Source organism: Aedes aegypti, chromosome 1 (assembly GCF_002204515.2).
Source record: "Aedes aegypti strain LVP_AGWG chromosome 1, AaegL5.0 Primary Assembly, whole genome shotgun sequence".
Taxonomy (NCBI): domain Eukaryota; kingdom Metazoa; phylum Arthropoda; class Insecta; order Diptera; family Culicidae; genus Aedes; species Aedes aegypti.
Genome location: NC_035107.1, coordinates 241,339,599 through 241,365,286, shown reverse-complemented (window position 1 = coordinate 241,365,286; position 25,688 = coordinate 241,339,599). Strand labels below are relative to the sequence as shown.

Below are 25,688 nucleotides of genomic sequence, written 5' to 3'. Positions count from 1 at the left end.
ATCCCCAGTCCATCGTTCAAATGTTCCATCGTCAATTGTGGTAAGGAGTTCAAGCTGAAGGCGCAACTAGGTCGACACTATGCCCAGGCACACGGAATTCAGATCCGATCGGGATCGCCCCGGCCCATCATGAAAACCCGGACGGCATTCTATCTGTTCACCAATTTGACGACGCGGTTATCGAGGCGGTTGTGTCGACAAATTGTCCGATCGAAAAAGGCCGCCCGCCAACCGTCGTACGCAATCAACACCGCTGCCGTGAAACAGGAATGTAAGTTTGTCTTTTACATATTGTGATTTCGGGGATTCTATATCATACCCCAGGAAACAATTCCTCAGCAATACTGTGTATAGTTTTCTTGGGTATGGTGCAATGGTGGAATGCTCTAGAATCGATTTCGGGAACGGTGAAATTTATATTTGATTTCCTTTAGTCACCATCGCTGAGGCTGGAAAGAGTATAGCGGACATCCGAAGGTTGCTCACCTACAAGAAGCGAGATCGAGGAAGCGTAACGCACATAGCGAACCGTCTCGGCAATCCCGGCCCAACCGTCGGAGACTGGCTCATACTGACCCCGAAGGACAAAATGCCAAAACCGGAAGTGGTTGCATTCCCGAAGCCACCGAAGGCTCCCGATGGTAGCTTAATCTACGATCGGATACCAAATAAAGTCGAGGCTGAACCGAAACCGCTGAATGCGGCGGCAGCGACTGCTGCGGCAGTTGCCAGTACCCTGCCTGGAGTGACGGTCAATGCAATCGGAGGACCGGGCGGAGGTGGAGGAGGAGTAGGATCGACTGCGGTGCCACCAGGAATACCCACCCTAGGAAGCACGGCGGGCGTGACAGCTGGACGTACTACACCGAATGCAGCCACCACTGGCCCTGGCCTGGTAGCGAGCACTCCCATAACCCCCATCCCACCTGCATCACTGAAGCGGCGGAACTATGAAGATGCCAACGGAATCGATGGTGAGAACTAAGCTAGAAGGAAATCGTTAAAGGGGGGTGTCTTTAACCTTTATTGTAATTACAGGTCCTGTAGCGCCTCCAACGAAACGACCGAACAAAGACCCAATGCCGTCTCATCGACCTACGCCTGAACAGTACGCGGCTATGATGGCCGCTGCCCAGGCAGCAGGACAACCCCTCCCGCGACATCATGTAAGTGGCCAATGATATTCCTAGAGCATCTGGCATCTAACTCAATTTTTTGATGACTGACTTTCAGATGAATGGTAAACCAAAAATAGCACAAATGGCCCGGACCGGTTCTGGGCGCAAGCAGGTCATCAGTTGGATGGATGCCCCTGACGATGTGTACTACCGATCAACCGAAGCTAGCAGGTAAGTGATCTGGCAAATACAAACGATAAACGTCGTTAAACCCTTGGAGAAGATAACTCAGGGAGTGTGGGGATGCCGCATTACCGACTACCCACTAACACCAGCCCGTGCACTATACATGACAATTCTCGCTGAATTGCTCATACATACCAAATATTACCATTTGCTCTAATGCAGTAATTAATTAGTAAGTAAGTTAAAAACTTTTAATGAAGAACATCTTCCGAATAGTGTTTTTTTTTTTCTTAAGTTTTATGAACCATTTCATGTTACATACTACAATGTTTGAATGTTATCAATTACATTAATCTAAACAGCTTTCAATTCGCAAAGGTCAAATTAATTGAATTTACAACTTTCTATGAATCTTAGTAAGAAGTGCTTAGAAAACATTATTTCTACCATTTATCGGAAACAACTTATGGGAAAGTTTACCTAACTTTTCAAAAGCATGTATTGGATGAACTCAACATATAAATATAGATATAGAAACACCTCTTTCACGAGTTTTAGAAAAACATCTTGCCGAATATATTTGAAATACTTGATTAATTTTATACCTTTGATCTTTGTTAAAGATTTGCCATTCACTTCTTGTTTGGGAATGGCACAAATAACATATAAAAAATAATCCATTTCAGAATTAAAAATGTTATATTTTGTCAGAAATAATTGCCCTGAGAAAAACCTCTAGGTTTGTAAGGGTAAACACAGATGTCTATGCTGATGAACATGGAACGAAATGTTGAACAATTGATAAATTCGTTGTTAAGTCTACTAAGTCTGTGTGACCTTTTAAAATTAAAATTATGATTCATTCTAAGATTATCGGATGAATCGGATCGGATGGATCATATAAATAAGGGTTGAACTATTTTTGATACTAAACTTTTTCATAACAAATTGCACGATTACTTAAAACGACCGACGTTAAATATTGCATAGATCAAACTGAAATTGTAGTGAGCTAGATTCGCTTCTTATTACCAACCCAGACAACAAGAAGTTTGCACTCCATTGATGGTGCGCATTGCGTTCACCAGCAAAAAATGAATTTTTGCCAATAATTCAAATGTTCCTTGTGAAGTGCTTCGATGACGTAATCTATGAAACATCTGATGTTTCTTATTTGTCGGCAAATCGAAATATTTGACACAACCATAACCACTCAACAGCATTTCATTTTCGTTGAAACTTGGATTGACATTTCTTAGCTGACGCAGTCCGTCCAGTTTTAGGTCCAGTGTTGCTCAATTTTGTGGGCTTGCCGGGAAAACTGTTCTCGTCAATGATCTTCCATAGCTCTGATCAATACTGTCGTATGCCGCCTTGAAATCGATTTCCCCCATCGTGAGAGCTGATTATAGCCATCACCCTCTCTCTGTGCTTGTGTACTACGCCATTCAGGTGTTCATCGTAGTCAACTTCCCGAGATGAACTAGCCCAGGGCTAAAAATCTCGTTAATAAAGATAAAAAAAAAACTTCCACTTTTCGATTACGTCGCGTCCTTCTGTTAAGATGATCCCATCTTTATCCCAGCACATTTCAGCTCGCGGTACGAAACCTTTGACGCGTACTAAGCTGCACCATCCTTATCTCCCAAAACCTTCCAGCACTCCTCGTCGAACTAATCGTTCCATAACATTTGTTCCACGTATCCTATTATGCTTTTGGTAGCATCAGTGATGGCTATGTTTGCGCACATAAGAGCGTCTGTGTGGTAGTCGGAATCTTGTCGGACACCTTTCATTCATGGTCGCGGTGATAATCGGAACTGTAGCAGAATTAGCATACGAAATTGCTGAACTACAACACAACGTTTATTTGACGGAGAAGTGGCACACATAATCTTCTGTATTAATACGGCTATTTATTGCAAACTTAGCTTCAACTACGGTTTATTCTGTCTGGATTTGGATTTAACCACTGTTTTGTACTGTAAACTGTTCACATAAACTTTGAACATTCACTTATTTCTGGACGATTACAAACTGGACGCGCACGGACTAACTACATTAACTATTGATTGGTTATTAACTGTAATGTACTCAACTTTGATCTTGCTGTACAGACTAATTGTTCTGAACTATTTCTAAAAACAATTCTGATGAGTTCAGTGACCTATTACTGGAAGTTTGTTGTACATAATGCTAAGTTTTGGCGGTAACAGTACTGAGTGACTGAGTGCATAACAATTCCATGAGATTTAGTTACGGTTACACTACAGTCTGACTATTCTAATCTGTATTCATTGGTTCCATCTGAACTTGCGTAAACAGGCTACTTTTACTGTTCTAAGAGGGGTTTCATCGAGCTCGCCCTCATCGAGTATAGCTGCCCAAATATGCTGCGTGAATACCTTTTTCGACATTTGGTTGTTTCAGTCAGGCGGTTGTCGGTACCGCACATCGTTGATGACGGATAGTTTTGGGTGGTCTCGTAGGTGTCAACTTACCATAATAGTAGTTTACGGAACAAGTTGCAGAATGATGATTTTTACAGCACGAGTCGTAGATTTGTCCTACGTGCCTTCGATTTTTCGTTGGACCCGTTGGCGAAATCTAGCGGTGGTAATCCTTCTTGTACACCGTCTTGGGAAAAAAAAACCTCTCGAGAGGCCACGTCTTCTTTCGTTTATTCACTAAACATGGTTGCAACTACAAACAAAAGGAAGGGTGAATCTCTGAATTCACAACTTCCTTCCAAAAAAGTGGGATTTAAAACTGTCACTAAACGTGGCAAGAATGGAAGAAAGGACGTTTCCCCGGAATGCGAACTTTCTTCCAAGGGTGAAATGAATAATTGTATCGAAATGAGCAATCAGTTCGATGCTCTAGACAAATTTTCCGAACACCAAATCGAAGCAGCCTCTAGCCCAGGCTCTTTGATTCAAGTGAGGAAGCAAAGAGTGCCGCCTATCGTGGTCAGTTGTTCCGAATTTGGGCGAATTAGGCAGGAGATCTTGAACTCCATTAGGGGAATCAAGGTTTCCTTCCAAATCGCAAAGAGAGGAGACTGTCGCGTTTTGCCGGAAACTCTTAAAGATCGCAAACTTCTTCTCAAACATCTTGAAGAGAAGAAGCACAATTTGTTTACTTATGACGACAAAACTGAACATTTGTTCAAAGTCGCCTTTAAAGGTCTCTCAAGTGACTATAAGTCACCTGAAGAGATCAAAAATGGAATAAATGACTTATTTGGATTTTCCCCAGTCCAAGTAATCATTATGAAAAAGAGACCCCAATCTGGAATTGTTCGGAAAGGGCTTTCTCAAGAATATTACATATTTAGTTTACTTTAACAAAAAAAGAACTAAATTATATTAAAGCTTTAGAAAAAACAAAACTTATGTTCGATGTCCGTGTGACATGGGAACATTTCCAGAACGGTGCCAAAAGTGGGGTCATGGTGCAAAAAATTGCCGCATGGATGCTAAATGAATGATTTGCAGAGGTTCTTCTCACGCCAAGGACGTCTGTCCAGTGAAGGAAGATACCACCAAGTTCATATGCTCTAATTGCGGGGCTAATCATAAGTCAAATTTTTGGGATTGGCCTTCACGCAAAAGGGTCATTGAGGCTCGTGCCAGGCAGATGAAAGATAATATCCGTTACGATAACGGTCGTTTCCGGAATTTGCCTGGTAGAGTATCGAACAATACTCATTTTTCAGATAATGATCGCTTGATCATGAACTGAGAGAGAGGAGACAGCTCACTGACAGTTGGCATGTTTTCTTGCCTTCTTTTAGTTCTTTCTTTAATTCTTCGGTTGTGCACAACGGTGAGATGAACTAAATTTGGTCAAAATCAAATTACCTTCTTGTCATTCGCTATGAAAAAAGATCCTAATATAAAAAAATCTATAGCAGTCTGCCAACACTCAATTATATTAAGGTATTCAACTTTTTGAAATGTGAAATCATCGAAAAACATCTAGATTTTTCAATTACGGTTACTTGAATTTTGACGGTTTATCACGTTCTGCCCTTCGAATGTACGGTTTTCCAGTGACAGTTAATGACAGGTTCCCTTGACTTTTGGGCGCTTTCAATCAAAGCCAGCGGTCTCCTCTCTCTCAGATCATGAATAATACCCATCAGGAAGATCATAATCATGCTCAACTAATTTTAATCCGTCGGGTAGCCGTTCGAATCTTTCAATTTCGAATGTATCTACCCACGGAAAATCCTTTGCCGATATCGTAGCAGGTAATTTGAACTCCTCCTCTGTTCGTACTATGAGTACCCATTAGACTGATGCAAATTTTGAAGTTTTTGCTCCCCTATGCTTAAACGATGTCAATTATGATGGAAATGATCCTCCCAAAATTTGAAATGATCCGGAAGAAATTTGGTTGTGCACACGCTATTTGAAGTTTATATGGAAATTACTATGGAAAAGGCAAACCTTTTGTGTTCAGTCCTCTAACAGCTCGTCATAATAATCTATGGAAAAGTGAACACACTCATCTCATGTGGAAACTTCCCAGCTACAACTTTGCCGAAGAGCACATTTTGATGGGCCGTAAGGATAATTTGTTATTAGTGATACCAAAGTCTATATCATGCTGAGATGATCATTCGATTACTTTCAAAGCAACACTGCTTTTTTGCTGTAGAACATAGTAGCCTGGATTACTTTGATCTATTCTTCCCGCCAAAAGCACCACTGTTGCCTGCCGAACAGTTGGTGAAGCATGTTACTTGCTAACCAACTTTATGATGATGAATAACAATTTATCCTGACATCCAATCAAAAAGTGGTCTTCGGCAAAGTTGTAGCAGGGAAGTTTTCACATGAGATGAGTGTGTTCACTTTTCCGTAAAATATTATGACGAAGAGATAGTGAGCTGAACACAAAAGATTGGCCTTTTCCATATAAATCTCCATATAAACTTCAAATGACGTGTGCACAACCAAATTTCTTCCGAATCATTTCAAACTTCGGGAGGATGCTATTTACCATAATATAAATCGTTTAAGCATAGGGGAGCTAAAATTTCAAAATTTGCATCACTCTAGTACCCATTCTACTTGTTTCAAATCAAATGGAAAAAAAACCCTACCGCCACAGGTAACTCCTACTCCGCTTCTTCGTCTACCGAAAATTCTAATGGAAAATATCATCAGATAATGTACCCACTTCAAGTGATGTGCCTCTGATTTTAATTTTCTAACTATACAATTGAATCTAATGATTGATGCAATGTTCAAAGCCACCACTATGACTGAAGCAGTCCAAGTAGGTGTAAAATTTACAAATCAAATTGTTATTGGATTACGTTTTTCTAATCCAAATAATAATTTAAATATTTTAAATTGGAATGCTCGTTCTCTGAATGGTAAAGAGGACGAGCTGTTTAATTTTCTTACGGTTAATAACGTGCATATAGCAGTTATTACCGAAACGTATGTAAAACCTGGATCCAAATTTAAAAGAGATCCTAACTTTTTTGTTTATCGTAATGATCGACTTGATGGGGCATGTGGGGGAGTTGCAATCATCATTCATAGGCGTATAAAAAATCAACTGTTTTCGTCATTTGAAACTAAAGTTTTTGAAACTTTGGGTGTTTCTGTTGAAACACAGTTTGGTAAATATACTTTCATAGCTGGCTATTTTTCTTTTCAATGCTCTGGACAGCAAGTTAATTTGCTCCAAACTGACTTGTGAAAATTGACTCGCAATAAGTCATTTTTTTTTGTCATTGGTGACTTTAATGCAAAACATCGGTCATGGAATAATTCTCAAAGTAATTCCATCGGCAGAATTTTATTTGATGAGTGCTCTTCAGGATATTTCTAAATTCAATACCCTGATAGCCCTACATGTTTTTCCTCTTCTAGAAATCCATCTACGATTGGTTTGGTCTCAATCGACTCTAGTCATCTTTGTAGCCAACTGATTACTCATGCTGATTTTGATTCTGATCATGTCCCTGTTACATTTCAAATATCCCACGAAGCGATTCTCAATCCTGTCAGCTCCACTTTCAATTATTTACGAGCCGACTGGAATATATATGAAACGTATGTTGACTCTAATCTTGATGTTAACACTTCATTACAAACTAAACTTGATATTGACAATGCTCTTGAAACTATAGCAAATTCCATTGTTGAAGCCAGGAGCATTGCAATTCCAAAATGTGAAGTGAATCCGTGATTATGGACCGATGCACGAGTTCACTAATGTGACGTTTGAGTGGTGCCAAATTCATTAGTTTTCATGGTCACGTAAATAACACGGCACCGCTCAAACGTCAACGGTTGAACTCGTGCATTGGTCCATAGACGATTGACTCTTGATTTTTTTGCAATACCTCATCGTAATAGGCTGATTTTCATCACGCCAATCTGTCATTAAACGACCTACTTTCCTGCACTGAAGAATGCAGTGCGGGAATAGTCATTACGCAACGCTTTCTCATTATGCAATTGTTTTGAGTTGCGTTATGAATCATAATACAACTTTTTTCAGAAATTATAAAATAATGGTGAATGCATTCTGATATAATTTCTGATACTCTCAAGTGGTCTTCTACGAAATTGCAAAAAATGTTGTACGTAACTCGTTGCAAATGTTGTTGTACTCGGCAAGCCTCGTAGGATAACTTTACAACTCGTACTGTAAAAATCATCATTCTGCAACTTGTTCCATAAACTACTTTTACAGTCTTCTTATCAACACTTTTCAATAGCTCTGTCGAGGAGTTGCCCAATTTCTGCCATTACTACAATGCGTATTATACATCAAGAGTCATAACTATAACAGCATTTCATTACTTGCAGAAAAACCCGCCGCAAGATACCGATCGTCGAACTCCGACGTTCGGCGCGAAAGCCCTGGCGCCATCTAGTGCCCAAGTATGCGGCAATCATCGCCACTCTGCTGCCACCGGTTGCGCCAGTTTCGGCGGCAGCTGCGGCCGCGGCCGCCGCCGCTGCTGCAGCCGGCATTCCTCAGATACCCTCAACGCTTCCACCTCAGCTGACGGCGCAACTGACCGCCACGGGTCAACTTCCGCATCCTGCAGCCGTTGCGGCGGCTAACCTTAATCTCAACTCAACGAACATGGCCGCCCTGGCCAGTGTCCACCCGCTGGCGGCCCAACTCGTCACCGCTGGTAGCAACAGCACCGGCAGCACAAACAACAATAGCAGTAGTAGCAATAACAAAGCGAACAGTGATCTTCAGGTTGTAATCCTAGACTGACCCGAACCTCGGAAACATCTGCAACAGAATCAGCAAGCACATCCGGCGGTGGTATCGCATCAACCGCCACCACTTCAACAGCAGCAGCCGACAACACAACATCAGCCGCCGCCGCCGCCACATCCATACACCATGGAAGCACTGCTCAATTAACTCGTAAAAAGAAACACTGAAACAAACAAACACTTTAAAAACAGCTAGCATGCTCTTTAATGGTAATAATGATGATGAAAGAAAGGAATCGTTTTCGTTTTTTCTTTTCGATTTTATCTTAATTTTAGGACGCGAGGCTGTTGAGCAAACATGCCTCAAAAAACTATTTAAAATATTACTAAACTGTAAACTATTGATGCTCTGTGAGACAACAAAAAACTGTAGTAGCAAAAAAAGGAAAAGTATGGAGTAATAAACAAAAAACAATGGCAATGCCTGAGCATTGTTTTAGAAAGAGTGAAACACAAGAGGTTAAAAAACTAAAAAAGGTAAGAAAGCGTTAAGAAGGCATGCTCTGTGTTGCATGCGTTGGAAGGAAGGAAACTAAAAACAGTGTGAAAAAGTCTGCTCCCAGCCGAGAGCAGATCGCTGGAATGTGAGTTTAAATATATTTTTTGTAAAAAGTAATTCAACAAACATCGCTCCCTCTTAATTAAGAGTAACTTCTTAAAATAAATTGTGAAACGAAAGAAAAAACAAACTCAAAACAGAAAAATTTTCAACAGATATGTGAACGGTGTGACGAAATAAAAGAACACAGCAAAAACTGATAATAAAAGCTAAATCCAATTTACTACAAAAATTTAGAAGAATACAGACTAAAGCAAAAACGAAACAAAAAAAGAATAACAGAATGAAGGCAAGGATTGAGAAAGTAAGGCAACACACTGGTGGTGTGAGACAGAAAGGAATATCATTGATTTTTCCACCTCTATTGAAAACAAGAAAAGAAACAAAAAGTGAAACCCTCTCTCAAAAATATACAAGCAAATATTGAAAAAACAACAACCTTGACGGACGCGATGCGTTCTTTCTGTTTCAATAGTTTGTGATGTATCACAGATTATGAGCAAGCTTATGTGCTTTTGTGATGGCACAGTATCTTAAGCAGCTCAAACGGATGTTTGGTTCTCCAGATTCGTGCTCTTGAAAATTTGATGTTTGGCTTCGATTCATCTTGACCTTAACCCTCTAATACCCAACACCGCCTTAAGACGGGGTACATTTTGGAATTTTGTGTATTTTTTCGTAGCTCGGAAATCAAAATGATATTATTTTTGGCTTAAACCTTGACTCATAACACGCAAATAAGAAAAGTTTTTTTATGACTTTTGAAACTTTTTTGTATTTTTGAAAATTGTTCGAAAAATTGTATTCTTATGTAACCTATAAATGCCCGGGCTTCATTTAACGTGTAATATAAAAAATCGTACCTTTTATATTTTTCTACGATCAACCTATCACAAAAGAAGAGCTTGATGGTATTAAAATAATTTCAAACCTGTTTTTCCGTTAACTGCACGGAAAATAAAAATATTCCCAGAAAAATATTAAAAATTTAATATTGTAAAAAAGTACCGTAAAAAGTTGAATTTTTATTATTGCAAAAAATCAGTAACTAGAAGAGGCTTCAAGAAAAAATGGAAAAGGGTAGGGATGCTTAAAAATAAAAATTATAAAAATCAAAAACCAAAATTCATAGATTTGCGAATACAAATAAATAATTGCCCAAAACGTGTTTAGAACGATTTTAGATAACGCTATTTTAGATAACTATAAATGATATTTAGATCGAAAATAAAAATTTGGGTATTAGAGGGTTAAATCTGCTTTCAAACATTTCGCTCCGTTGTGCTGTGAATCTTGAGCAATCAACTAAAAAAAAATACTTGGGTTTATTCTCCGAGTGGCGTGAGGTGAGAATTGTCGCTCTCGTATAACAAAATGACTCGCCGTGCAAATCAAATGGAGAGTCACTTCACTCGAGTCGAGTACTGTCACCTCATTATACAAGACCGACAATTCTCACCTCACGTCACTCGAAGAATAAGCCCATTTGTTTTATAAAGCATGAAGACTTCATAGTGTGCGGTGCGTCCAACGTAGAGGGAGAAAAAATGCTCAAGTTTTTTAAGACCATGCATTTGGAGATGGATTGCGGGGATAAAAATTGCGGTAAAAGTTTGAGAACCCCTGCTACAAGACACAGCAACATGAATTTCGAATATGATAAATTTGACCCCATTTGATTAGATGAACGATTTTATTGATAAGTACCTAAACAAGTTAATTATGTTAACCGATATATTATGTTATCAACATCAAATCATACAATATTTTGATTTGCATTCCTACTATCCTATGATACGGAACGGTTTAAATCCGATCGGTGCTCTGCTAATTGTGTAATGTACCTTTATTATCATTGTACAGTCAAACTTTCGGAACAGACATGTGTCGGACACGGAAATACTTTTTCAACAATTGTCTTTCGATGCAGTTTGGCAAACTGTGGCCTTCAGAAATTGAAAAAAAAATGTTTCAAAAATAAACCCCCACTCTAGTGCAGCAGCAGGTTCTCAAAAGTCTTCGAGAACTAGGATGTAGACAACGGATCATAACCATTTGCTGAGCCTCGGTCGCACGAACCGGAACACTCCGTAGGCGCAGAGGCCCAGCGTGCCGTACTTGAGCACAAACTTGGCAGCCTTGTGGCTGAAACTGGCCGGCGGAATGGTAACGATTGATGCGATGGCTGAACTCTCGACCTTACCCCAGTGCTTGACAATTCCAGCGGCGTGACCGATTCCCACCACTCCGACCACGTTCACCGGTCGTAGCAATCCATTGGGTAGTTCCTGGGGCAAGGCAGCCACCTGCAGTGAGTGGCATAGATAAAGGTCACGTTCCTCGACGAAAACCCTACCGAAGGCAGGGAACTCCCCGGCCATTTCCAGCATGATCTCCTCCAGAAGATCCTTCTGCTTGCATTGTTCCACCTCTTCCGCGCTGATGTCGTCGTCCATGATCAGCAGTTTGGGAATCAGCTTCACCGTTTGCCAGAGCGAGAGACCTCGCAGGGCTCTCTGCAACGTAATGTTGATCTGTCGATCGCCCAGCTGGATCAGACAGTTTGGAATGCGCGAAGCTTCGTCCACAGCCCGACGGAATTCACCTCCGGGAGCCATGCCCAGCTTTTTGGTGATTTTGGCGCTCATGTTGAGCAGAAGAATGTAAAACAGCCCGTTGATGGTACCATTCGTTTTGACAATGCTCTGGATTTTGGCCAGATTGATGTCCTTGGCTTCCTCAAGGAGGGCCTTCTCGTCGTATTTGAGGATGTGAACACGCGACGGGCAAAGTTCCAGCATGACCACGTTGGGCTGGACATTGCGCATCACCAGAGAAACGTCATTCTGGGAGTTCTCGCTAAAGTGTGCCGTTCCTACCAGGTAGACCTTGCTGCCGAACGGCGTAGTCAGAAGTGTGACGGTGTCCGGTAGGTTTTTATCGAATTCCTCTACGCTGTTGTAGATTTTGATGGTGTCCTGTAACGAAACGATGGGTTACGTTAGAACACGTCTGTTCTGTCCATAAAAGCATAGTTGTCCCATAGATTAAAGTGGGGTAAAAGTTCGAGTGAGGCATGAGTTTCTTTTTAAGATTTCTAGCTCAACTTAAAACAAATGTTATAAATGTCTACTGGAGAACAGTCAAAGCAGCCATAAACGACGCTGCCGAGAGCATGGATCAATGCACGAATGGACCAATGCACGAGTTCATTATTTGACGTTTGAGCGGTGCCGTGTTATTTATGTGACCATGGCAACGAATGAATTTGGCACCGCTCAAACGTCAGATTAGTGAACCCGTGCAAAGGTCCATACATTATTTGACGTTTGAGCGGTGCCGTGTTATTTATGTGGCCATAGTAACCAGTGAATTTGGCACCGCTCAAACGTCAAATTAATGAACACGTGCATCGGTCCATGCACGAGTTCACTAATTTGACGTTTGAGCGGTGCCGAATTCACTGGTTGCCATGGTCACGTAAATAACACGGCACTGCTCAAACGTCAACAAGTGAACGCGTGCATCGGTCCATTGTCGGATACGTGGAACGGAGTTCAAGACACGATTCGTGATCAAACGTCAACTTCCCACCGCAAAATCGCTAGTGTTTGGAGGTGATTTTAACCTCCAAATTGCCAAATAACCTCCAAAACATCACCTCCAAGTTAGTTCCAATAACCTCCGTTATATGAAATATGGTGGCGCATCGATCGTCGCAAGTTTATCGTTAAACAGTCAATTGGTTCAACAAGGAGTGCCAGGAGGTTTTGGAGGAGAAGAAAACAGCGCGTGTTGAAATGCTGCAGCATTGTACGTGGCAAAACGTTGAACGATACAGACTGAAGCAAAAACAGCAAACCCGCCTATTCCGGGACGAAAAAAATTAAAAAAAAAATAGTTCCTTTTTAACCACTACCAAAGACAGACGTCTTTAGCTACTCTCTAGAGGTTATGGGACTGTCGCATTAGAAAATGCCATCGACTCCAACTCCAAGTTCCGGCAGATCTTCAAGCTCTTCGAGCGATTGGCAGGACGAGAAAATTGGGCGTCATGGTATTTCGCGGCAAAAACTTTTCTTCAGCTGGAAGGACTCTGGGAAACCATGGGGCCCAAGAAAAATGAAGACGTAACATTTGAAGCGGTCGAAAAGAAAAAGAACCTTCAAGCCCGATTGAAGTTCATTCTGCTCCTGGACCCGGCACATCGAAGAAGCGGAGTCGGCGCGTATGGCATAGGAAAAAAATGGAAACGGCCTTCGAAGACAAGGGACTATCTCGGCAAATTGTCTTGATTCATCAAGTCTGATCTGGATTCGTGCGGCTCGATGGGAGAGTACGCGAAAAAGATAATTTCGACTGCAAACCAGTTGAGCGGCATTGGATTCAGGCTGCCGGATCGGTGGGTCGGAATGATCCTCCTGGCTGGTCTCCCGGATGAATATCGACCGATAATAATGGCGCTATATTTTTTTTTTTTTTGATAATGGCGCTAAAAACGGGGGATTTCGTGAAAACAAAACTTCCCCAGGAGCGACCGTTGCATAGCAACCAGCATAACAGTCAAGTTTTCGCAATCAACAAACGGAAGAGAAATTTCAAAAAAACAGCAGGCTACGTCATCCAAGGGCCCGCAATCCAGTCAAATCATCGTTGGACCATATACAGTCCAAACCGTGGAGCAAAATCGACTAATGCTCATGTTGTCGGTTACCACGGTGAAGTCACCAACGAGCAGATTCACGATCTCATCAAGAGTCAGTATGCGTTGGAGGAATCGGTAATTTGTAAGGTGAAGGAGTCCGAAGAAGACAGAAGAGCCCAAGAAATTCTGGAGACGACGACCGTTAGAGTTGGAGATCGGTTTGAAACCGGATTGTTATGGAAGGCCGATGATCCACAGTTTCCAGACAGCTATCCGATGGCCCTGCGTCGGAGCAAGCAGTTGGAGATTAAGCTTGGTAAAAATCCGGCACTCAGAGAGAGCGTGCATAAGCAGATCGAGGAGTACCAGTGTAAAGGGTATGCACATCTGGCGACACCAGAGGAACTCGCCAACGCCAATCCCAACAAAGTGTGGTACATACCGTTGGACGTCGTGGTGAATCCATTGAAAGGGAAGGTTCGCTTAGTGTGGGACGGCCGTGCTTCTGTGAATGGAGAGGGATTCCACGGAGGCATGCAAGTCGATTCTGATCGACCATTTCAAAAATATCTGAAACTTTGCACAGTTTTTCAGTTCCATCTAAATCGTCATTTTCCGATATCAAATCTTCAAGTTGAGTCACGACTAACTTTTCAAAAGGGTGTATGTGAAAATGGTTCAAAAATATTCAAAAAGCTGCACAGCAAAAACGGTTCGTTCGATTGTTAGACAACTAAAGAAACAAAGTTAGACAACTAAATAAAGATCCAAAAAAAAAAAAAAAATAAAAACAGTAAAAAAAATTTTTTTGTTGCATTAAAAAACATCATTTTTGTCACAAAAACTCAAATATCTCAAAACCCTATCGGAATATCAATTTTTTGAGGGAAAACGGTCCATTATATTAGCTATCTACCATAAAAATTTGGTGATGGTAAGCCAATAAACAAAAAAGTTATGACATTTCAAATATTTCACAAATTTGACACTTAGTGAAATTTTTTTTTTTTTTCATTGTTAATTTTTTTTAGGACCGCAGTTTGTTGCTGAATTTTTTGTTAAGGGTACCACATGAGGTTAACAAGTTGTTTTCATGATATTTTATTTAATTATTCTTAACTATTATAGCATCTATTAGAAAGTTAGACGCGATCCAGTGTTGTGATCTAAAGTCTTGATAGTGTCATATTTTTTATTGTACGTAACTGAAGAAAAATTCTCTCAAAAGTGTTGAAACCTTTTGATAAAAGAAACCTATAAGAAATCTAATATTGAAGACAAAAGCTACAAAAAAAGTTTTCTATACAGGTATACGACTAGTTTACCTGCAAAAAGTTTACCTCGTAGAGAACAAGGCGGGTCTATACCCAGGTGATCTAGTATACGTAAAGCAGGTCGGTTTTCTCGGCGCTGGTTTTCTCCACAAAGTTAAAATCTGATTACACCTGGGTATAGACCCGCCTTGGTAGAGAATAGACTTTGTTAATCATATTTGGGAGAAAGCGAGTAACTTCAACAACATCAAAAACATGATAGGTACATACCATGAACATACTCACGAAAAAGCTAAAAATATACTACCACTATGGTTATAAAAGATTTAATTGTAAAATTTTTCTTCAGTCAAGCAAACGACACCAAACTAGTCAGTAAAAACTTAAAAGTGATTTTGTTTATTAAAATGTAACGAGCAACATGAGTAGTCGCTTTCTCAACTGTTGCAGGCCGTTTGCAGAAAAAAAGTGTTCGAAAGAGCTACGAAATCTCACCGAAAGCACCATAGATAAACTGAATGCGGCTGGTTATGCTCCAATGTCTACATTGAATACAAATTTACGCATTTGTACGTCCTGCCGTTTAAACGTTGACAAACGGGCAATCTGTACATCATCGGTGGATCAGGTTGCAGGAAGTTCGAAAACAACAACAACTGAGGAATTACTAGATGCACCGACAACAACTGAGGAGTTACCAGAAGTACCAAGTGCAGATAGTCTTGCCACGGTACCATCAGCGACATCTGTTTCAACAAATCAATCAGAAGATGAGTGCATCCAGAAGGTCAACATCGAACGCTTCAACGAAGGGATAGCTGGAATAAAAGTGACTCCGATTAAATGGACGAAGATGGATTACGTCAATTATCCCGAGAAAAAATACCGTGAAATCAACGAAGCTGTACGAAGAAACCTCTTCAAATTAGGACCTGAGGATGTGGAAAATACAGACTACGATGAGGTAATTATGAATATGAAGGAAAGGTTCTCGAATCTAGCCACGACAAGGAAAGAAAAATTATTGATTTTGTCGATGCTGCCAAGCTCGTGGTCTATTCAAGACGCCATTGATGAGTTCAAAACCAATAGAAATACAGCAAAAGAGGCAAAACAATTCAAAAATAACTGTCTTGCAACCAAAAATGCTAGGTCGAGTACTTCATTAACAGATGAGACAAAAGAAAAAATAATTCAATATTTTGAAGACGATGAAGTAAGTAGAGCTATGCCTGGCCAAAAAGATTATGTATCTGTAAAAAGAGATGGAAAGCGTCAAGCAATCCAGAAACGATTAATGATGACTACTTTGAAAGAAGCGTATACACGCTTCAAGGAAATTAACGAAAATATTAAGGTAGTTTTTTCCTCATTTGCAAGCCTTCGTCCAAGGCAATGCAAGCTTCTATCCAATTCAGGAACACATAATGTTTGTGTGTGCACAACACACGAAAATATTAACCTAATCTTACATAGTTTGAAAAGAATCAATTTATCAAAGGATATTAAAATGTTAACTGGTAGTCTTTTGTGTGAAAATACAACATCAAATTGCTATCTACGATCTTGTTCGGATTGTCCAGATTCTTCATCATTGGAAAATACTTTAATCGCTGAGTTTGAAGAAAATTATATTGATCAGTTATCATTTGAGCAATGGGTGACCACGGATAGGTGTGACCTAGAAATTATTGTAAAACCTGTAGATGAGTTTGTGTCATTTTTTTGCTTGAAATTAGAAAGTTTAATTCCTCACGACTTTATTAAAACAGAGCAATCCCGCTTTTTAAAAAATACGAAAAATACATTACAAGATGGTGAATTTTTAGTCATTTGTGATTTTTCTGAAAACTATAGCTTTGTATTGCAAGATGAAGTGCAGTCCCATCACTGGAACGTACAACAAGCTACAATTCATCCATTCGTTATTTATTTCAATGGAAGTACGCGAATTGAACATTTTAGTTTTATTGTAATTTCCGAAGATTTAAGACACGACTCAGTATCTGTAAATTTGTTCATTGCCAAAATGATTAACTTTTTACGCGTTGATAAGGATAAAGAAATCAGAAAGATATATTTCATGTCTGATGGAGCAGCATCGCAGTACAAAAACCGTAAGAATTTTTCGAGCCTATGTCAATTTAAATCAAAGTACGGAATTTATGCAGAATGGCATTTCTTTGCTACGTCACATGGCAAAGGTCCTTGTGATGCTATTGGAGGAACCATAAAGCGCATGGCCACAAGAGCAAGTTTAGCCAAAGAACGTGAGCATCCAATTAAAACTGCAAAAGAACTATTTGATTGGGCGAATCGCAGAAAAGAAGAAGATTTAACAAAATTATCATTTTGTTTTACTACTACTGAAGAGTACGAATTAACGGCATCAGAGCTCAGCGAGCAATATAATAACGCGAAAACGATCCAAGGAACCCAAACATTTCACTGTTTCATTCCATTGTCAGAAAATAAAATTAAAGCAAAACTATACTCGAACTGTACTGATAATGATGCAAAAGTGTTCGATATTGTAAAAAAAATTGAATAACAATAAATAAATATACCTATAAGTATTAATAAAACGGTTTCATGATCTCATAACGCATACCCAAATCCAAAACTTTTAAAGTTTATATATAACATTTAGAAACTCATCGATCATACTCAAAAAAAAAAAAATATCCTGGTAAAAAAAAATTTGTTTTCGTGTAATCTGTTAATTCATTTTAATTTATACATATATACATATACATATAATATTTATACATATACATAATATTTATACATATAATATACATAATACTAATGAATACATGAAAACGACTTGTTTAATTCACGCAAGGCCCTTAACAATAAAATCAGCAACAAACTGCGGTTCCCGTAATAATTTACACCGAAAAAAAATTTTGGATTGCTGTCTGCTGTGGAAGCGCTGCGAATACCCAGAAGGTACTTCGGAGATTTCTACTCTTCTTCTCTCCGATCGATAGAGCTGCACATCTTCACTGACGCAAGCAAGTGCGCATACGGAGCTGTGGAATATTTTCGCGTGGCTGTCGGTGATCACGTCCGGTGTTCTCTGGTGATGGCCAGATCCAAAATGGCGCCTCTGAAGCAGTAATCCATTCCAAGATTGAAGCTGATGGCGGCGGTACTAGGTGCGAAGCTGTTGACAACACTAAAAACAAATCATTCGCTTACTGTTCATAGGCAGTACCTGTGGACGGACTCGCAAACCGTTCTCAGCTGGATAAGATCGGATCAGCACAAGTATAAACAGGCAGTAGCGTTCAAGATAGGCGAGATTCTGGAAAGTACCAGCGTAGCGGATTGGCGGTGGGTCCCGACCCGATGTAATATTGCGGACGTGTTGACGAAGTGGGGTGATGGTCCTCCCCTGGTGTCGGACAGCCAACGGTTCAGGGGACCAGAATTTCTGTACGGAGCGGAGGAAGAATGGCCTTCTTCTTTTTCTTCTTGGCATTAACGTCCTCACTGGGACAGAGCCTGCTTCTTAGCTTAGTGTTCTTATGAGCACTTCCACAGTTATTAACTGAGAGCTTTCTTTGCCAAAGTTGCCATTTTCGCATTCGTATATCGTGTGGCAGGTACGATTATACTCTATGCCCAGGGAAGTCAAGGAAATTTCCATTACGAAAAGATTCTGGACCGACCGGGACTCGAACCCAGACATCTTCAGCATGGCTTTTGTAGCCGCGGACTCTAACCACTCGGTTAAGGAAGGCCTGTTCCAAACATACCAACGGCAAACACGGTCGAGGATATGAAGGCGCGTTTCCTTTTGCACGATGCAATTCGCGGTGGTCCGGTGATTGATGTGGGAGTTACCAATCGGTGGAAAAAGTTGGAGCGAATCACAGCTGCAGTGCTACAGTTCGTTGGAAACTGTCGGCGAAAAGCTGGAGGAGAGCTAATTTGGACGATCAAAGCATCGGAGGCGCACGTGAAGAAGATAAAAGCGGGGATGAAGGTAGTTCTGCAACCGTTTCAGCAGACTGAGTTCCAGAAGGCGGAGGTGGTGCTGTGGAAGCAAGCGCAGAGCGAAGGATTCCCGGACAAGTTGCATGCATTGAAGACGGAGCGCAATAAGGGAAGGCAGTCACATTTACTGAAGCGGAAGAGCGTGCTGTATCAGCTGAAGCCGGTGTTCGATGAAGATGGGGTACTGTGAAGTCTCCAGCATAAGTTTGAAAACTCACACCGTCCATAATACACCGGGGGGTTTTGGAGTTTAGGATGTAGGCAACGCAACATCTTTGACCAGAAGGTTCTTTAAGTTTTGCTTCTACTCTTGACTTGCAATACACGTATGAATGATGCAAGGCCAAAAGAACATGAATCAGTCATACATATAGCGGTAGTGAAGTGTTTTGCCTAAGGATATGGGAAAGGAGGGATTTTGGGTGGTGTTTTGTAAATAGCTCTGTGGAACAAGTTTGTTATTAGTTCAAAATTTAGTTAATGTGATTCACCTTGCAATCAGTAATAAGAATATTTACAAAAACATGATACTTAACTTTTCTCGGCCAATACGCTGCCATGTCTTTCCTCTCCAATGGATTTTTTCTCGTTGTTATGGCGGGTTAGATATGAAAACAAGGATAAAGAGAGAAAAAATGTTAGTGATTGTTACATGCTTTATTGCTGTATTGGCCTACAATGAAATCATAGAAAATTCGCTCTTTGGATTCCCATGATAACAATCCCCATGCAGCTTACGAGAAACTCCATGGCAATGATCACTGTACGCCATGTGCGGCATTCAGGACATCTCAACAATACTGAGGACGAACAACAAAAAATGAATCCAAAAGAGCGAAAACCTCAATGTTTCAATGTAGGACAATTCAGCTTTAATGCATGTGAGAAGTTCTTGGTGATATTCTCACAACGGCCATTCAGAATGGTTCGACGGATGTAGATAAAAGATCATTATGATAAAATTAACGCGACGACATGTTAGTGAACTCAGAACGATTATTGTATTTGCAACTGTTAATTTCGATAGTTAAACTTAGGGTCGGTTGTTGTTATAACTTTTAAGATAAGCAGGAGTAAAGCACGAACGCGAAGTAATGACCTTCCATCCCATCTTCAAGTGCTCCCCACAAGCACAACACTTCATTCTAGTACTTTAGAACGTCCATGTTGTAATTTGTCCACACAAGAAATCTGCCTCGACCGAGTTGGCAGAACGCGCCCATACCCCTTTCTGAACCAAAGGACAGGGTGTAACCGAGAGACTTTTCAATTTAATTCCAAAACGGTGAGTCGTGGAAAGTTGGTATGTTCTGCAAATTTGCGTGACTTCTGAAATTGAACAACTTTGTGGAACACACCAACTCTCCACGACTTACTGTTTTCGAATTAAATTGAAGAGTCTCGCGGTTACTTACTTTTGTCTTTGAACAACCCTCTGAAACTCTATGTAAAATGACTGCACTGTAATAATTCTCTTACAGGCAAAACTTCAAATTATTTGTAGTTCGTCATCCAAATTTCAACCAATTCGGACTACCAGAAGCTGAGATACAGCACCCCAAACTTGGGCATTTTGTATGGAAAAACAGGATTTGGTTACTAATTTATGTCACTGACTGTACATCGGTTTGGCATGACTGACTGTAGACCTGACGCTGGAACCAAACTTCAAGCTAGAACGAAGAAATGGAGCTGTGATTACCGAACCGTATCGTGAGCTGATAGGCTGTTTAACGTATCTGGCTCTTGCACCCCGGCCAGATATTGGTGCAGCTGTTAACTTTTTTAGCAGATATCAATCCAATCCTTCAAGCGAACATTGGAGTCATCTGAAGCGCATTCTCCGATACTTAAAGGAACCTTTGATCACGTACTGGCCTTCCAGAAGAATGCTGAATCGGAACCATCGAGATCGTCGGTCAATGTCTGGCAACGTTTTCCAAATATTTGGTGAAACGGTTTCCTGGATGACCCGTGAACAGAGTACCGTCACCCTATCATCAACTGAAGCGGAACACGTTTCACTCAGTCATGCGGTATGTGAAGCCATCTGGTTGATAAACCTTGTCATCGATCTCGGCATGAAACTGGAGCCTGTAATTCTCTACGAAGACAACCGGTCGTGCATCTACCTTGCCCCGGAGTCACGTGATCATAGAAGGATGAAGCACGTGGACATACGGACGGTACAACTTCATACGTGAAAAGCTACAAGATGGTACTTTCAAAATCAAGTACATTCCAACAAGAGACCAGTTGGCAGACTTGTTCATCAAGGGACCTTTGGAAACACAAAGATTCAAGCTAGGATTATTCGGTTGAGCAGGGGCGTTGGATGGCAACCGATAGCCTTGAGCATAGCAACATAGAATAACACATCTTAGTAGTCCTTATCTTATAATTATTGAATAAACATTTTTGCAATTTCTCATCGTAATAGGCTGTTTTTCATCACGCCAATCTGGCATGAAGCGTCCTGCTTTCCTGCACTGAATTAGGCAGTGCTGTAATAGTCATTACGCAACTGAAATCAGTTGCGTAATGAATATTACGCAACGCCTTTACATTACGCAAACGTTTTGAGTTGCGTAATGAATCATTACATAACAATTGTATCGGCCATTCTTGGCCGAACCAAGTCAACAACAACGACAAACAATCACAATCACCGCACGACGAGGACGACGACGAAAACGACGATTGCGAAAAAGACAACGAACTGGAAACCACCACGAAACGGCGGCTGTCGACAAGACCATCGAGCGAAGAGAATGAAGTAACGCACACACGCAGTCTGGGCCAAGAATCGGAAAAAGAAATAGAAGGGGACCAGTCTCCCGATTTAGGCTGGAGATTTACTAGGTCTGGGAAATGTAGAAAAGTTTATATTTGAATGTGATTTAATTAGGTAGATAGAATAATTAATTAATGAATTAATATTAAAATCCGACACGAATGCACCATGTAGGTGTAAAGTGTCGTTAATAAAAACAAACTAACAAAAACCATTCTTGGCCATCACCATGTGCTTAGCATCACCATTTTATTATATTTATTAAATTCTTTTATTTAATTAATAAATGAAAAAAAAAAGATATCAAGGCCAGAATTCCCATAGAGTGAAATGCTTTACAGTACTACAACACCATAGGAGATTACATAGCATCACCTAGTCATACGGCATTTTGTTTTAAGTTGATGCTACTGTGCGCCCTTTGCAACCTATCCGCAACCCGGTGCACGCGCCTTGTTGAGACTCGAAAAACCTCGTAGAAGATTATAAACCGCCAATGGCGTTTCCCGTATGCTAACCCACATTGCACATTCAAGGGTCTGATTGTACTCTTAATCCACCCTCAGTTTGTAATCTTCTCAACAGCTTGAAATTGTATTTTTCTGGAGTAAAAATTATTTCAATGAATGGTAACTGTATAATGCAGTAGCTTGAAAAGGATCACTAAATCAGACTTAGCTTAGCTTAGCTTAGACCTTAGACTGACTACACATATCAATGGTTGCTATTCCGCGATTGACCGAAGTCAGTGAAAATGCACAAAGAATCAACTAGAAGTTTGGCTGGGATTGGCCATAATCTTCTTCAGTGTACATAATTCAGTACGTCTATTTATACAGGATCAATAACGGCGCCGGCCACGTCCTAGCAGTCAGGTGGGATTGGGGGAAGGAATGTAAGTGTGGAACCTTTGCTATTTCGAGACCGTGTTTGCCTCTGCATCTCCACAAATGTTACTGGGAGGGATGTTTGTCAATGGGGAGGATCGTTGGGTCACAGGATTCACTTTGATAAGCGATTAGACCATGATAAATAATTGTTTGTGAGATATAAAAATGCATATATGTAAATATAATATTTTCATTTGATATAAACAATTTCTATGTGATTATGCCGACATTTGAGGCGGCGAACCATTCAATGTTTGTTGAACAAATATCTAACTGTAACATTCTTATTCTTATGCTGACACTTACAGTGGCGAACCATCCAAAGTTTGTTGAATAAAGTGATCCTTTCGCAAGTCTACACTTGTAGTATCGAACCATTTAATTTTTTTTTATTTACAAAAATAAATGTAAAAAGAAAGGGGTGTTTTGAAAAAAAAAATGTTAAACATAAATAATTCATGAATCAGAGTTTATGTCGTAGCTCACAGTGACGAACCATTCATAGTTTGTAGGAAAATCATATTTACGTTCCACCGTTGTTGTAACGATTAAATGTACAGTCATACATATTTTATAGGTTAGAAATAGTAGCATGAAACGAGCTCATCAATTGATCCGTCATCCTTGACTGAGCAGCAACAATCTACTTTCAGCCTCACTTGTTTGCTCGGCTATATAAAAACACTCAGAGAAAATAGGCGCGCCACCCGAGAGGGAAAACAACTGACGACTTTTCGGGCTTTCTTGACGCACTGCCCAGGAGCAAGCGTCAAGGTCGAAGTATCAAAAAGAACTAATCGAACGCTGCACTTTTTCACTTTCATTCGACTGACGTGCGACATGTTTGATCCAGCCCTCATCGCCCGCCCCCACAGGAGCAAGCGTCAAAATCGAAGGATCAAACACTAAAAAAAAAAAATCACTAAATCAGACTACCCAAAAAAATCTTATTTTAATAAAAGCTTTGTCATTGATTGGAAGTTTAATCAACTTCTAACCAACAATATAAAATACAGCAATCAAATATATGAAATCATCGCTCCTTGGAAAATATTTATAATTCCAAGCCCAGTGAATTATGATAATATTTGATGAGATTAAATTATGTTACTGCTCAGCAGTGTATGCCGTGTCCTATGAATTTCAAAAAAGCTTTATATTGTTTCTGACTCTGAGGGAGGTCTGATAAATCGGTTCAAAATTAACATCAGGGTGATTTTTTTAAATTAAATTCTCAATCCAGGCAGAGAAATGGGAAACCTTACCTTCTGACTTTGACTGTGCCCCGGCTCCGTCGGCTGGTCATCATCCGCCGGCAGTAACGACACATTGTGTGTCGTGTCCTTGGAATCCTTCGTGGTCATACTATCGTCCCCTCCGCCTCCCGTTCCGCTAACCGGAGATGGCTTCGGAGCAGTCACACTGGAACTGCTGGTCGTCACTCCGTTGGTAACGCTGACCTCTTCGTCGCTCAACAAGGCGGACGCCTCATCCGAGCTGGACATAAACGAAAGCGTGGAACTTGCGTTAGCGGATCCGACTCCACTCATGTCCAAGCTTACAGTGCTCAAAGTGCTGTCCAGTGTTTCGTTGTTTAGCGATTTGGAAGGGCTCTTCTGCGGTTGGCCTGTGGCGTCTGCGTTGTTCACATTGTTGTTCTTCAAACTGTCCAGAAGCAGCCGGGAAGACTCGCGAGGGTCTTGATTTTTGGGTTGATTGGATTTCATGAAATCTTTCCACTCTTTGGAAACGTTCAAGTTCTCTATATCTGTAGCAAAATATTTGTGGTTAATAGAAATCAAAAAGCGTTAAGGTGAAGATGAATCGAAGCCAAACTTCAAATTTTCAGGAACATAAATCTGCAGAACCGAACACCCGTTCGTGCTGAAAACTTAATCGATTAATCACCACAAGCTAGTTACCAATCCATTAAGTTTTCAGCTTAAACGGATGTTTGATACTCCCGATTTGTGCTCTTGAAAGTTTGAGTTTTGGCTTCGATTTACCTATCTTCACCTTAAGGCAGAGCTGTAGCATTGCAATATGGTTGGTTGTGCACTCTCAAGTAAAATTCAAAGTCAAAACTTGTATTGTTTTTTCTTTTTGTAAAACAGTCAGTCAGTCAGTCAGTCAGTTTCGCCAGAATTCTAAAAGAGATACCTGCTACCAGCTCTGAAAATAGGATTTACCTGATTCCGTCAACGAAAAATCCAACTTCTCCGGACTGAGCGACGAGTTTATGGTATCATCCAGAGCACTGTTATATTCGGAAGCAGAACTAATCGGGGAGGACATTTTCTACGCACTTTCCCTTTTCTCGAAGCTGTCTTATGGGGATCCGTTTTCCTGTTCCAAATTCCTAGTGAAATCTGCTCTGGAACAAACGAGAAACACAATAGTGATTGTTTTCACTAGTTTCATCAGCTTTATCGCAAAAATGGGAAAACATTCCACGTAATCTATTTTTAGTGCCACTTTGAAAACATTGGCTCGAGACGAAAACACAAAATAATATGGACAAATTTCTATCGCAAAATACTTACAATCCGTGGGTGGCATCCACTGAATTTCAATTCCTGCTGGTCAAATAACACCGCTGCTGATAATTTGCGGTCAAATAGTGAGATAAAAACCGAGTAGGTATAAAAATAAAAATTGTTTCGTTTTCACGCGACACAATAAAAAAATGGACCTTTCACAGCAACAAACCGTTTTGTTTACTCGTTTGCCTGTCAGTCAGTGAGAAACAAAACCAAACAAAAAAATGACAAGAACCAACTGCAGGGGTGTAGGTCGTTGTGTCAGATTCCCGCTGCAGGGGTGTGGATTCAAATTGAAATCGAACGAGGGGCATCTACATGAAGAGCGTCACACAGTGGCGGGAATTACGTTAGGCTTCACTGTAGAAAAATGCACTTTAGCTTTGTTACATTCAAACAGTATTATATA

At 40.5% G+C, this 25,688-nt stretch overlaps 2 protein-coding genes across 3 annotated transcripts in view; one reads left to right on the top strand and one right to left on the bottom strand.

Moving 5' to 3' along the window:
* The window catches only part of LOC5570837 (metastasis-associated protein MTA3), a 311,328-nt gene extending 301,762 nt beyond the window's left edge, over positions 1–9,566 (top strand). Inside the window, exons 9-13 of the mRNA XM_021837345.1 lie at positions 9–271; positions 435–974; positions 1,039–1,166; positions 1,234–1,349; positions 8,144–9,566. Coding sequence (XP_021693037.1) covers positions 9–271; positions 435–974; positions 1,039–1,166; positions 1,234–1,349; positions 8,144–8,567 — 1,471 coding nt within the window. The 3' untranslated portion in view covers positions 8,568–9,566. The remainder of the gene's footprint in view (positions 1–8; positions 272–434; positions 975–1,038; positions 1,167–1,233; positions 1,350–8,143) is intronic.
* A 1,239-nt stretch (positions 9,567–10,805) lies between these two features.
* LOC5570839 (traB domain-containing protein) lies at positions 10,806–25,479 on the bottom strand. 2 transcript variants are annotated; one of them, XM_001653296.2, is made up of 4 exons: positions 25,283–25,479; positions 24,929–25,113; positions 24,005–24,507; positions 10,806–12,109 (listed from the first exon to the last, which is right to left on the bottom strand). In XM_001653296.2, exons 2-4 carry the CDS (start codon positions 25,032–25,034, stop codon positions 11,177–11,179), a joined length of 1,542 nt encoding a protein of 513 aa, XP_001653346.2. In that variant the 5' UTR covers positions 25,035–25,113; positions 25,283–25,479; the 3' UTR covers positions 10,806–11,176. The 2 variants fall into 2 exon arrangements, with proteins under 2 accessions (XP_001653346.2, XP_021693036.1); XM_021837344.1 differs by having other exon boundaries at positions 24,929–25,108.
* Between the last annotated feature and the right edge of the window lie 209 nt (positions 25,480–25,688).